The following is a 14,312-nucleotide window of genomic DNA, read 5'->3' as shown; positions in this document are numbered from 1 at the left end:
TGAGAGATGATATACGAATGGTGTTATTATTTTTAGTAGTAGTACTATATTGTTTTTTTTCTTTGCTGGCCCCGACAATACATACACTATTTAATTTCATTAGTAGTAGTAATTTATAATAAATCAGATATTTTAAAAATGTTTTCTGTAGTTTTATACATTTGACTCTTATTTCTAAAAACTTTAATATATTGTACTTTTGTTCAAAGTACTATTTCTAACAATACAAGTTTATTTTTAAACTGCATTATGTCATGGTATCTTGGTGAGGGCTCAACATAACAAAGTTTGGGGATAATCTTTGTTTATGTTATGCTTTTCTTAAAATAAGGGGAGAAAGAAATTGGCGGATTTCAAAATCCTCAAATATTGAAATCGCTATTGAACTTAAAAATCTCATATCGGTCGGGCTCTATAAATTATTACTATTCCGACGTGTGTGAGTTTGCAAATATACGACATGATACCACTGCACAAATCAGTGCCCTGCATAAGTCAGCGTAGTCAAAATGGTCTGGATATAACAATGGCTAGAACAGGGGATGTTCCTCGAAAGGCAGGTTGTGCTATGCATGGTCAGGGAAAGCAAGTTGTAATTTACTAAACTGGCATAGGTTGTCTGAATTGGCCCTCACCTTTTGTTGATTTTTGCAGGTCTGTTGTAAATCGTCAGTGAACTTTCCATTAGCAGCCTCCCGAGTTAGCAGACTTCCCTGGGAGAAGTTTATCAGTTCTCTGGAAACATTTAAAATTGGTCATCATCACATCAACATCTTTATCACATTAAACATCTTTCAGATGACATTGACAGCAGCAGGTAGCTGGCAAAGAAAGATCATATTTCCCAACTGTAACTGTTCACTGAGTTGTAAAAATGTTTAGCTGTTAAGTTAGCTTAATGCAAACTTTCATGCACATGCTAAGACAGATGTGATCAGATCACATGGACAGACTGAGGACATTATAAAAGCCTAAATGTCCTAAATGCAACTACATTTCCCTTCAATATCAACTAATCACTTCCGGTTCCGGCATGGCGCCTGTGTTTGGCTTTGCCGCTGCGGCTGATTTTTCGTCCGACTTGTTTTGTTTGTTTCCTGCCCTATATTGCTACTAAGTTTGTCAACAAACGTGTCTACTGCATGGGTGTACGATCGCCACACAATGCTGTTGATCCGATCCTCCATGGCGGAGTGCGGTGACGGATGTACCTGGAGTGGTACAGATGTAGAGTTTGCAGCCCCGTTCGTACGTCCGACTGCAACTGCTGTGTGTTTGCGGCACGGAGAGGTCCTAATACGACCTACAAATAGACGGCAGATAAAGCAAGGAAAAAGGGCAGGGAGGCAGGTTCATCTGAAAAAACTCTTGAAGCTGGGGGTCTTTGACAGCGACGCCAGACCTTCATGTCTTCATTCTGTCTCCTGATGTTGCTGCAGTGGGCGCAGTGATCATTAAACGCTTGTGCACAGGCGTTTAATGATCACTGCACCCTGTTGTTGGAAAAAGTGGCGCCTCTTAACACTAGAGAAATTCCCTCTGTTAATACATCCCCGTGGATGAATGACGCCATTCGCAGCTTGAGGCGTGTCTGTCGGAGAACTGAGCATTTATGGAAAGCGACTCAGCTACAAGTCCACCGCCTGCATCTTAAAGAGCTCTTAATAGACTTAAACGGAATGATCAAGGATGCTAGATCCACTTACTTTACTAACCTGATGTCTGCCTGTAAAACCCCCCCTAAAGCTCTGTTTGAGACCATTAACAACATTGTTTCTCCTGCTGCATTTATTGTCCCTGTGTTTTCAAATGTTGACTGCAATCACTTTTTGTCTCACTTTGTGGACAAGGTTAGAGCTGCCAGGGCAGGCATTGTTCCATCAGCAAACCCCCATTTAGTTAAACATCACAGACTTTCAATACTGGACTCTTTCTGCCCCATTACCCTGAATGACATCATTAAGCTAGCGGGCAAGATGAAACCTTCACAAAGCCCTTGTTGTGGTGGCAGCCCGGCTGACGGTGAGTGTCCTGGTTTTTTCTACTTTTTATCAGTTTTTCTGTTTTTTCCCTTGGTTTCCTGTTCTCTGCCCGCCTCTCTGTGTTTTCTCCCCCGTGTGCTCTCTCTCCCTCTGCTCCTGAGCCCAGCCAACTACCTGCACCTGCAACCCATCATCCACCTCGTCAGCCTGCCACACCTGCCAGTAATCAACCTCATCCCAGCCTGTATTTCAACCCCGGTTCTCCACACCATCCTTGCTTGATCGTCGTTGCTCCATACCTGGTGCCACTCCTGTGTTCAGGCTTCCTTGTTTCTTGTTTTTTCAAACTTACCCTGTGCCTTGTCATTGTCTCCCCCTAACCTTGTCTCTCTGTTTGTTTCCCTCCCAGGTACACTCACCCTCGTCCTCCGCTCGGCTGGGCTCATCCACTGGCCCACTCCCCTTCGGACCTCCCTCTCGGCGTCCTCCCTGTTCCCCTGCCTCTCCTCGCTTCCTCGGCCCGTGTTCCCCGGCTCCCTGGCCCCCTGTCTCCTTGGTTCCCCGTGCCAGTACTTCCCCGACGTCCTCCTCTCCCTCCACTCCAGTCCCTCTCACCCTTTTTTCCCCCAATAAACCTCCTTCCCTCTGAGTGCAGCATTTGGGTCCTCTCTGTCCACACACCACACCCCGTAACAGAACGATCAAGCCAACTATGGACCCAGCAACCGCCCATCAGGAGGAAGCTAGTCAGCTATGCAAGGAGCTGTTGGAGTTGGAGGAGAAGTGGAGGGGCTCGACCCACACGGGCTACAAGCTGGCGCTTTTGACCTTTGGCCAGGTAAAAGTTTCTCAGAGGCCTTGGCTGAGAGACGCCGTCCCGGAGAGGCTGGCCAGATTTTTCCATCTCCCCGCTTGCCCTCGGTGGTCTCCTATCCAACCCGCTAGTTGCAGGCTGGGAAGCATTTCCCTGTGTAGCCAGACCCCAGCCGCCAGCCCCCAGCCTGCCCCCATGCCTGCCAGCGCCTCTAGCTCCCAGCCTGTTCCTTGGCCCGCTAGCGCCGCTAGCCCCCAGCCTGTCCCTCGGCCCGCCGGACCCTCCTGGCTCCCCTGGTCCGCCCTCGGGCCGCCCGCCGGACCCTCCTGGCTCCCCTGGTCCGCCCTCGGGCTCCCCTGTCCCGCCGGACCCTCCTGGCTCTCCTGCTCTGCATTCGACTTGCCCCCCTGAACTTCCTGGTTCCCCCTGTCCGCCCTCGGGCCGCCCGCCGGACCCTCCTGGCTCCCCTGGTCTGCCCTCGGGCTGCCCTGTCCCGCCGGACCCTCCTGGCTCTCCTGCTCTGCATTCGACTTGCCCCCCTGAACTTCCTGGCTCCCCCTGTCCGCCCTCGGGCTGCCCGTCGGACCAACCTGGCTCCCCTGGTCTGCCCTCGGGCTCCCCTGTTCCGCCCTCGGCCTGCCAGCCGGATCTCCCTGGCTCTCCTGCTCTGCATTCGACCTGCCCCCCTGAACTTCCTGGCTCCCCCTGTCCGCCCTCGGGCTGCCCGTCGGACCAACCCTGCTCCCCTGAACTTCCTGGCTCCCCCTGTCCGCCCTCGGGCTGCCCGTCGGACCAACCTGGCTCCCCTGGTCTGCCCTCGGGCTCCCCTGTTCCGCCGGACCCTCCTGGCTCCCCTGGTCTGCCCTCGGGCTGCCCTGTCCCGCCGGACCCTCCTGGCTCTCCTGCTCTGCATTCGACTTGCCCCCCTGAACTTCCTGGCTCCCCCTGTCCGCCCTCGGGCTGCCCGTCGGACCAACCTGGCTCCCCTGGTCTGCCCTCGGGCTCCCCTGTTCCGCCCTCGGCCTGCCCGCCGGATCTCCCTGGCTCTCCTGCTCTGCATTCGACCTGCCCCCCTGAACTTCCTGGCTCCCCCTGTCCGCCCTCGGGCTGCCCGTCGGACCAACCCTGCTCCCCTGAACTTCCTGGCTCCCCCTGTCCGCCCTCGGGCTGCCCGTCGGACCAACCTGGCTCCCCTGGTCTGCCCTCGGGCTCCCCTGTTCCACCGGACCCTCATGGTCCCCCAGCTCCGCCCTCGGGACGTCCGCCCGAACCCCCTGGTCCCCCAGCTCCGCCCTCGGGACGTCCGCCCGAACCCCCTGGTCCCCCAGCTCCGCCCTCGGGACGTCCGCCCGAACCCCCTGGTCCCCCAGCTCCGCCCTCGGGACGTCCGCCCGAACCCCCTGGTCCCCCAGCTCCGCCCTCGGGACGTCCGCCCGAACCCCTTGGTCCCCCAGCTCCGCCCTCGGGACGTCCGCCCGAACCCCCTGGTCCCCCAGCTCCGCCCTCGGGACGTCCGCCCGAACTCCCTGGTCCCCCAGCTCCGCCCTCTGGCACCCTGTCTAGCCCTGAGTTTTCAGTTCCGCCCTGCCCGTTCCCCTAACCCTTCCCTGCCCTGAAGCCCTCCCTGAATTCCCAGTTTGGTTTTGGACCCTGGACCCCCATCAGCCGGACCCCAGTACATCTTCCCCCCCGTGTTCACCTGCCAAACCCCCTGTCCTATAGGAAGGCCGCCGGGAGGCGTCCATTGAGGAGGGGGCCCTGTTGTGGTGGCAGCCCGGCTGACGGTGAGTGTCCTGGTTTTTTCTACTTTTTATCAGTTTTTCTGTTTTTTCCCTTGGTTTCCTGTTCTCTGCCCGCCTCTCTGTGTTTTCTCCCCCGTGTGCTCTCTCCCTCTGCTCCTGAGCCCAGCCAACTACCTGCACCTGCAACCCATCATCCACCTCGTCAGCCTGCCACACCTGCCAGTAATCAACCTCATCCCAGCCTGTATTTCAACCCCGGTTCTCCACACCATCCTTGCTTGATCGTCGTTGCTCCATACCTGGTGCCACTCCTGTGTTCAGGCTTCCTTGTTTCTTGTTTTTTCAAACTTACCCTGTGCCTTGTCATTGTCTCCCCCTAACCTTGTCTCTCTGTTTGTTTCCCTCCCAGGTACACTCACCCTCGTCCTCGGCTGGGCTCATCCACTGGCCCACTCCCCTTCGGACCTCCCTCTCGGCGTCCTCCCTGTTCCCCTGCCTCTCCTCGCTTCCTCGGCCCGTGTTCCCCGGCTCCCTGGCCCCCTGTCTCCTTGGTTCCCCGCGCCAGTACTTCCCCGACGTCCTCCTCTCCCTCCACTCCAGTCCCTCTCCCCCTTTTTTCCCCCAATAAACCTCCTTCCCTCTGAGTGCAGCATTTGGGTCCTCTCTGTCCACACACCACACCCCGTAACAGCCCTGATGATATTTTACCCACATCTTTGCTTTTAAAATCCATACATCTACTTGGCCCATGTTTGGTTTCAATTTTAAACTTAAATCTTCAGCTGGGCCAGGTGACCAACTGTTTTTAGCTGTTTATCTTATCTTGAAAAAGAACTATCTTGATGCAGCTTCATTTAGAAACTATAGGCCTATTTCTAAATTGCCTTTTCTTTCGAAAATTCTAGAAAAGGTTGTTGCGAACCAGCTACATAATGTTTTGGATTCCCATAATATCTTTGATAAATTTCAGTCTGGTTTTCGTAAAAACCATTCAACTAAGACTGCCCTCCTTAGGGTCTCAAATGATATTTTGATGGCTGCTGATGGGGGTAAATGTTCTGTGCTGGTCCTATTGGATCTCAGTGCAGTGCACTGAAAACAACTGTGGGCATTACTGGATCGGCTCTGAACTGGTTTCCCTCCTATCTCTCTGACAGAAGTTTCTGTGTCCATAGGAACTGTGGAATGTCAGACTCTGCCCCTTTGTCCTGTGGCGTGCCCCAAGGTTCTGTGCTCGGCCCCCTGCTGTTCAGTCTGTATATGCTTCTTCTTGGAAAGATTAGTGGTAGCTTTGAAGACATATTTTATCATTGTTATGCTGATGATATCCAATTATATTTCTCTTTTAGTCCTCATAGGCTAGACAAACTGTCTGTGTTGCACAATTGCTTAGCCTCCAGTAACAAATGGATGGCAGACAAGTTTGTGCAACTAAATACAGACAAAACTGAGGTGTTGAATTTTGCCCCAGACAATATTACCCCTAAAATTAGGCAAGCCCTTGGGGCTCTATCATCCTCTGACAGTAATGTTGTGTGAAATCTGGCTGTCATTTTTGACAAATCTATGTGTTTTAACAGTCATGTTAAATCTATGGTTTGTTCCTGTTTTTTCCATCTCAGGAACATCGCTAAGATTAGATCTATGGATTCTAAAGAAGAGATGGAGATGCTTGTTCATGCTTTTATTTCTTCTCGTCTGGATTATTGCAATGTACTGTACACTTGTCTAAACAAATCCTCCATAGACCGACTGCAAGTTGTGCAGAATGCAGCTGCAAGGCTTTTGTCTAAAACTAACAAGAGATCACACATTACTACTGTGCTTAAGGCTCTTAATTGGCTTCCGATTGGTTTTAGAGTACATTTTAAAATCTTAACCATTACTTATAGAGCCTTGCATGGACAAGCTCCCTCTTACATCCAGCATCTGTTGCATGCACACATTTCTGGTCGCTCTCTGAGGTCTTCAGGCCAAGACCTTTTAACTGTTCCCAGAACACGTTATAAAACAAGAGGTGATCGTGCTTTCTATGTGGTGGCTCCAAGGCTCTGGAACGCTCTCCCTTTAGCCTTGAGAGCCTTGGATTCTGTGGAAACCTTTAGAAAACACCTTAAGACACATCTTTTTAGATCTTAGATCTTTTAACTAGCCATAAAGTTTTGTATTTTAAGTGTTGTTGTTGTTTATTTTATTTTATTCTATTTTTTACTGTGAAGCACTTTGTGACCCCTCTTGTCTGTGAAGGGTGCTATATAAATAAAGTTTACTTACTTACTTACTTACTTCCCTTAATGTGCCAGATTAAAGCAAAAACAAATATTAAAGTGAGCAGTAATGACAAAGAATTATTGTTTCATCTCAAACACAGTGAGATAACATTAGTTGAACCACTGATGTGAAGAGCAAATGTTAATCGAAACTGGAATGTCAAACTGCGATTTAAACACATTGAAGTTTCTTCTTTCAATATCATTTTTTTTGTTATATATGTGTCATTACAGACTTTCTGGCTCTCAAATCTCAAAGACTCACTGTGAAGTCATGGCCTCAGCTCTGAAGTCTAACCCCTCCCATCTGAGAGAGCTGGACCTAAGTGAAAACTACAACCTGCAGGATTCAGGAGTGAAGCTGCTGTGTGCTGGACTAGAGAGTCCAAACTGTAAACTGGAAACTCTAAGGTCAGTTCAATGCCTTTAGCTTATGTAGTTATTTTGTTTTTTTTTGTTTGTTACAACCCGTGAGGTCTCTGAGGTGCTGTGTGCTGTGCTTGTGTTGCTGTGGGTGCGTCTGTCCCTCTCCTGCAGGTGGGTGTGTCCTGAGCCTGATGTCTATGAAGATTCTCAGTCATCCAGGTCATAGTTATCCAACGAAGGTTAAAATCAAGGGCAACTGGACTTGGTTGAAGATACTGGAAGACGTTTCGTCCCTCATCCGAAGGACTTCTTCAGTTCTGACTGACTGGCAGGGAAACTCAGCTATTTAACCTCAGTGGGGTCGTTATCCCGGGTCATCGATACCGCTGGTTCGTTAGTGTTCCTTGTTGCTGTGACGACAGTCGTTACAGTCGTTAAGACTACCTGTGGCCGAGACTGAACGACCATCGTTGGTATCTTCACCTGAGGCCAATAGGTTACGTTTGTTGAGTTTCCTGGGAAGTGATGAAAGGACAGCATTGTAAGTGGGGGATAAGTGGTGGCGTAGACCCCCTCCCCTGTTCAATGACGGCTTCTCAACCCTGGTGTAGATGCTTCCTTGACACCTCTTTCAAACCATCCATCTTCTCTGTCTAAAATGTGCACCTGGTGGTCCTCAAACGAGTGTCCTCTGTCCTTCAGATGTAAGTAGACAGCAGAGTCTTGACCTGAGGAGTTGGCCCTTCTGTGTTGAGCCATGCGTTTGTGTAGTGGTTGTTTAGTCTCCCCAATATACAGGTCTGTGCATTCCTCACTGCATTGGACCGCATACACTAGATTGCTTTTCTTGTGTTTGGGTGTGCGGTCTTTGGGGTGTACCAGCATCTTAGTGTGTTCTTGGGTTTAAAAAACACAGGGATGTTATGTTTGTTGAAAATCCTCCTGAGTTTCTCTGATACTTCAGACACGTATGGAATCACAATGTTGTTGCGTTTGACCTTCTTTTCCTCCTCCCCTGTAGTTTTGTTCTTCTTGGATCTTGTGGCTGTCTTCACAAAGGTCCATTTAGGGTATCCACAGGCTGTAAGTGCCCCCTTCAGGTGGTTCTGTTCCTTCTCTCTGGCTTGGGCGCTTGTTGGCAGCCTGGCGCTGCGTGAATCCCGCAGCTGGAGCTGATCGTCAGCAATCAGTGGGGCATATATGCTGAGCCAGTGAGAAATCAGAAATGTTCTTTCTTTCCAAATGGCCGAGTAACAAAAAGTAGAGAAATTACATGTTTGACAGGACAGTTTTTCAACTTCCACAGACTCGCATTGTGGTCCATAAGTCAGTGGAGATAATGTCAGTACTGATGATGCTGTAGAGTGTGTGAGGGATATGAATGAGGTTGTTGGAGATCTGATGATAGCAGATAAAAACCGACTGCAGAGAGTTTGAGCTTCTGTGTAAACACAGAGAGACATAGCTTGGATATCAAAAGAAAGACCTGAATGCAAAGCTCAATAAAGATGAAGTCAAGTGTGATCTTCGTTTCCACGGCAGCAGACCCTGCACAGGAAGACACTTCTCTTCCGTCTCCGACCCCGTTTTCCACAATTGTAAAGCCGGCCAGGAAGTGGGTGAGTCTAGCTTAACTCCATCTCACCTGAGTATCCTCCGTTTCACAAGAACAGCTGATCACAGCGTTGCCCCACTCCAGCGAGGTCCCACGTCAAAAAGTCTTTATAAACGATTTCGAAATGGACTATAGCCACTCTTTAGAAAACTGTTGAAGATGAAAGAATCCTGTACTGGGCACCCTGTGGGGTGGTGATGGCGCAATGGATAAGACACATGGGTTCAATTCCCCACTGTGACCCATCTACCTTTGTGTCCCTGAGCAAGACACTTAACCCCTAGTTGCTCTAGAGGCGTGCGACCTGTGACATGTATAGCTTTGGGTAAAAGCGTCTGCTAAATGAATAAATGCGTCTGCTAAATGAATAAATGTAAATGTTTACAGAACAGACAATACAACAAACTTTTCAACACTATCGTGTCAGTATGGCATGCCCACCGTGAACAGGCTAGTTCAACAATACAAACTCAAAAGTTATCAAACAGTGGTCGGACAAAGAGAGATTCTGTAGGAACACCACAAAATGTTCAGTTTCAATACCATACAACAAAACAAGGTCGATGGTGTGGTTAAAACAGTGAGTCGGTTCATGAACATTCTGAGAGAAGCCAATGGAATCTAAGAGAGAGATAAACACAGTACTAAAGCTGTCATTCTCAACGTCCACATGAATATTAAAATCCCCTACAATAATAACTTTGTCCGTTTTAAGGACTAAAGTTGACAAAAACTCTGCAAATTCAGATAAGAATTCAGAGTACGGACCAGGTGCTACTGCGGATTTCCCTTTCATAGCTTCCCCACAACGCTTTCAAATGTCTATTTAGCAACTGCAGGCCTCGTACATCATTCTGTTTCCATCATCAATAAATCATTTAACTGTATCCATTGATTGTGGTTCTTGCTAGTTGAAATAGTAGGCTATTTGAAATAAACCTGCGAGGAACTGCGATGTGCAAAAGCAAAACTCTGCACAAGACTAGTGAAGCAGTCAACTATAGGCAAGACTTGACAATTCTGATTCGACTATGTAAGTCTTTAGTTGGGGACAGCCCTAAAAGGAATACATCTTACCGGTGGGACTTAAAGGGCTTCTTGGGCTTCTCTGGCTTGTCTCGTAGGGTCCAGTGGGCACAATTACGAAGAGGCAGAACAGGCCCTGGAGCAGCTGGGTGACAAAATCAGTGGCATGGGGTCCCTCCAGTCCTTCTGTATATGTTGTTGCTTCTGGATCTGCCCTTTAGGTCTTCACACTTGTCATCTAGACACTTTACTTGCACAGATAGTATGCTAACGGCGATTTCTAGCTTCCCAATTAAAGTGCTGTGATCAGTAGGGTTCAGTGTTCAGTGCATTCAGTTTTGCCGTTAAGTCCGTCAGAAATCCGAGGTCAAGTAGCCACGCGTCATCTGACAGTTCTTTGTGCTCCTCATTCCTCGTTGACAGAAAAGTCTTTATCTCTGGCAGCAAGTCAACAAATCTCTGTAGCACTTTGCCGTGACTCAGCCACCAGACATTAGCGTGGAGAATCAGGTCTCCGTAAGCGTCATCGAGCTCATCCAATAACGCCTTGAATAAACGATGTTGGAGAGCTTTTGCTCGAATCGAGTTAATCAGTTTGACCACCAGTGTCATGACGTGAGAGAAGTCCACGACTTTCCCAACCAAGGCCTGCTGATGAATTACGCAGTGATAATTCACAAAGTCTGGAAAAGCAGGATCATTGCGGCACAGTGCTATAAAACCAGAGCGCACACCGCGCATTGCTGGAGCTCCATCAGTAATGATTGCCACAAGTTTATGAATTGGAATGCAATTATTAATATTATGATTATGCAATGTATTTTTTAAATTCCTTAAAAATATCCTCACCCCTTGTTCTGTCCTTCAAGTGCAGAAGAGTGAGAAAGTCCTCCTTTGTTGTAGAATCCTGGAAAACCATTCTGACAAATACAACAAGCTGAGCTGTGTCCATTACATCCAGGGATTCATCCAACTGCAGTGAGAAATATTCACAAAGTGACAGGACCCTTAACACCTGTTGATCCACGTCCTCCGACAATGATTCCACCCTTCTTGTCACTGTAGCAGGGCCAAGCGGGACACTGCTGAGTGCTGTTTTGATGTCATCTTTGTTTTTGAAGTCGTTGCAAACTGTGTCGGCAGTAATAGCCATAGCCTCCTTGATTAACTCGCCGTCTGTAAAAGGCTTCTTATGTTTGGCCAAAAGGTGACTTACACGAAATGATGCTTCTGTGGCAGCCTTATGTCGAACAGCAGGTTTAGTGAAGAGCGACTGCTGGGCTTTCAACTCCAACTTTAGCACCGCCACTTTTTTAGCATGGATGGCGCTCTTCGGCGGATAGCTGTCCCTAAAGGTCGGGTGGTTAGCATTGTGGTGCCGCTCCAGATTTCCTCTTTTAGTCAGTGCTTGTGTTTGCCGGCATAACATACATATACACTTGTCTTTAACTAACGTAAAAAAGGACGAGGACGACTTCTCTTAATTCATTGGTCAATTCAATTGTACTTTCATTTTATTGGTCACTTTCTTGCTACTGTAAAGAAACTACAGCTGGCTCAAGAGAGAGGCTCCTTGCAAAACCGAACTTTAATCGGGCATTTAAATGATTGTGTAATTATTTTAATATTTTCACGATCTACAGGAAAAGTCTCAAAGATCGACATGTCGATCGCGATCGATGGGTTGGTGACCTCTGGTGTAATGTAAAGTTGTTTGATTGAGCTCTTTAATTCTAGTCTCATAGACAGTATTTTGGAGTGTAGCAGCGGCGCATTGAGGGTGTTAGCAGTGTCAGTGTTCATTATTGTTGCAGTGGCCGTTTCAAGAGGTTTACTGCTGTGTGGCCTGTCCTACCCGTCTCTTGCTTTTGCTGATTGTTTGACATCCTGGCATGAATGAGTATATTTTGTCATATTATCTCAGAGCAGTAAGGGGACACGTCAACTCTCTTCTGTGCTCCATAACGCCCCACCCCACCCTTTCCGCAGTCTTTCCAGACATTGTGGTGGAATCAGGTCTCTGTAAAGATGTGAGCACAGCAGTCTCTGATGTCCCGTTGCTTGTTCTGGGGTGCAGTAAATGGAAGGGTACCAATTTTTTTGTTGGAGCATCTGGGAGGATGATTAGTCAAATCACTACAGCATTTTTGCACCAGAAGTAAACTGTGTAGTGGTATAGCCTTAGATCCCTTCCCCCTCTTCCTGTGATGATTGCGCCGCTCGTGGAGATATTTGATCGTCAAGAGGTCCACTGCACCGACTCCGATCCCTGCACATGAAAAAATGCTTTGGTAATAAAAGCAAAGAAGAATAACAAATTAAAACAATATTTTGTGAAGTTTGAAGTAGCTACTGGCAGCTGCCTCTGCATGCATCACTATTGTAATATGAATGTTGTGCTGACATTTGGATGATGTCTGTTGAAGTCTGACATTATGATGATCCACAATAACACAATGACAAAGTCACTTTAATCATTTTAGGGAAAAGCTCATTGATTAGCACTTTGTAACTTGTTTTTGAAAAGTGCTCTACGAATAAAGATTATTATTATTATTATTATTATTATTTATTATTATTAGGACATAGTAATGTTGAGCTCCACATTTAAAATCTGAACACATCTGATTGGATTAGAAATGGATTTGTTTCTCCATTTATTCTTTATTCAGATTGAGTTGGTGCAGTTTGTCAGAGATCAGCTGTGCTTCTCTGGCCTCAGCTCTGAAGTCCAACCCCTCCCATCTGAGAGAGCTGGACCTGACAGGAAACAAGATGCTGCAGGATTCAGGAGTGAAGCTGCTGTGGGTTTTTCTGGAGAATCCACACTGTAGACTGGAGACTCTAGGGTCAGTTCACCGACTGTTACTATTCTAGATCTGACAAGTTTAATTAACAATTGAACCTAATTTCTGTTTATACATAACTTCCTCCATCCATAAATGTCCTTTTGTTCATATTTTCACGTTTCTTGTACTAAATTTATAACTAAATATAACTAAATTTGTACTAAATTCTGCAGTCACAAAGACTTGTGTTTCTTAAATAAACTGTAGAAAATATCCGCTGTTGTTAAAGTTAATGAGTATTTATAATTTTTGGTAAATGGCCACATCTGTATACAGAAGACCCTCTGAACTAATATTTGTTTTAAATTAATAGTTTCTTGCTGAAGTTTCTGTTGATTTCAATGTGTTCACAGATAATCTCTGATCATTGATATTGATCCTTCAGAACACACACACACACACACGCACGAGCAAACAACACACAAACAAACAGGAACTCAGAGATCACACCATATTCCCAAATGCAGCTCTTTAAAGGACCAATATAGTTTTCCTCCTCTAATTCCTAATTCCTTAAACTCCAGACTGGCCTGAGATCAGCAGCATGTTATTGATCTGTGTTGACATGAATAGGTGGACATTTGGATGATGTCTGTAGAAGACTGACATTATGATGATCCACAATAACACAATGACAAAGTCCCTCAACTCATTTTAGGGAAAAGCTGATTGGATTAGAAATGGATTTATATCTCTATCATTTATTCTTTATTCAGATTGAGGGGCTGCAAGTTGTCAGAGATCAGCTGTGCTTCTCTGGCCTCAGCTCTGAAGTCCAACCCGTCCCATCTGAGAGAGCTGGACCTGAGTGACAACTACCTGCAGGATTCAGGAGTGAAGCTGCTGTGTGGTTTTCTGGAAAGTCCACACTGCAGACTGGAAACTCTGAGGTCAGACACCATTTTTTTTCTTTTTGTACTGAGATTAATATGATGTCAAAGTTGTGGTGACACTAAACTGCAGACATAAGGCTGATAATATACTGATCCATGCTGAGTATCTTAAGTCCTGTGGCAGAGCAACGTTGAGCTCAAATCTACACTGGATAATTCACTTTGAACCTCATTCTGAAACCTTATTTTAATTGTTTATTCTAGATCATATTTTTCAGTAAAATACATAAATACAATAATCTCAATTTCCACTTTCAGACAATAACACATATTTAGAGTATTCTTTACTTTTTTTATTCATTTATTCATAATTTATTTCATGAAGGTATAGGATGCGTATACTGAATTGTATAAAACTTATTTGAAGATTGTTTTAAAATGAAAATAGAAATAAAATGTGAAGTCGTGCAAAACATTGAAACCCCATATTTAATTGAAAATAGCACAGACAACTTATAAAATGTTGAAAAATGATGTCCATTTTGAATTTTATGCCAGTTTCCTGCTCTGCCACATCAGCTCTTCTTTTTACATTACATTACATTTAGCTGGCGCTTTTTCTTTTTTCTTTTATCTTTATTTAACCAGAAAGAAAACTCATTGAGATTAAAAATCTCTTTTCCGAGAGTGTCCTGGCCAAGACAGGCAGCAGCACAATTAACAAGGTTGCAGACATCAAAACATATAACATAAACGTAAAACATATAACAGTTTATGATGGGAATAAATGGTGAGTTACAAGGTCATAAAATATC

General features: G+C 46.4%; 1 protein-coding gene across 2 annotated transcripts in view; it reads left to right on the top strand.

Annotated features, from left to right (window-relative positions):
* The window catches only part of LOC119913442 (protein NLRC3-like), a 36,255-nt gene that overhangs the window by 18,066 nt on the left and 3,877 nt on the right, over positions 1–14,312 (top strand). Inside the window, exons 5-7 of one of the 2 annotated variants that reach the window (XM_038732871.1) lie at positions 7,043–7,219; positions 12,488–12,664; positions 13,381–13,554. In XM_038732871.1, the coding sequence (XP_038588799.1) occupies positions 7,043–7,219; positions 12,488–12,664; positions 13,381–13,554 (528 nt within the window). Of the gene's footprint in view, positions 1–7,042; positions 7,220–7,345; positions 7,416–12,487; positions 12,665–13,380; positions 13,555–14,312 lie in introns of those variants that run through there. The other variant, XM_038732880.1, reaches the window with a different exon arrangement.

The sequence above is a fragment of the Micropterus salmoides genome, unplaced genomic scaffold (assembly GCF_014851395.1).
Source record: "Micropterus salmoides isolate LMB-PRFRI ecotype aquatic unplaced genomic scaffold, ASM1485139v1 Ms_hic_scaffold_1, whole genome shotgun sequence".
Classification (NCBI taxonomy): domain Eukaryota; kingdom Metazoa; phylum Chordata; class Actinopteri; order Centrarchiformes; family Centrarchidae; genus Micropterus; species Micropterus salmoides.
This window is presented reverse-complemented; position numbering and strand designations above follow the sequence as displayed.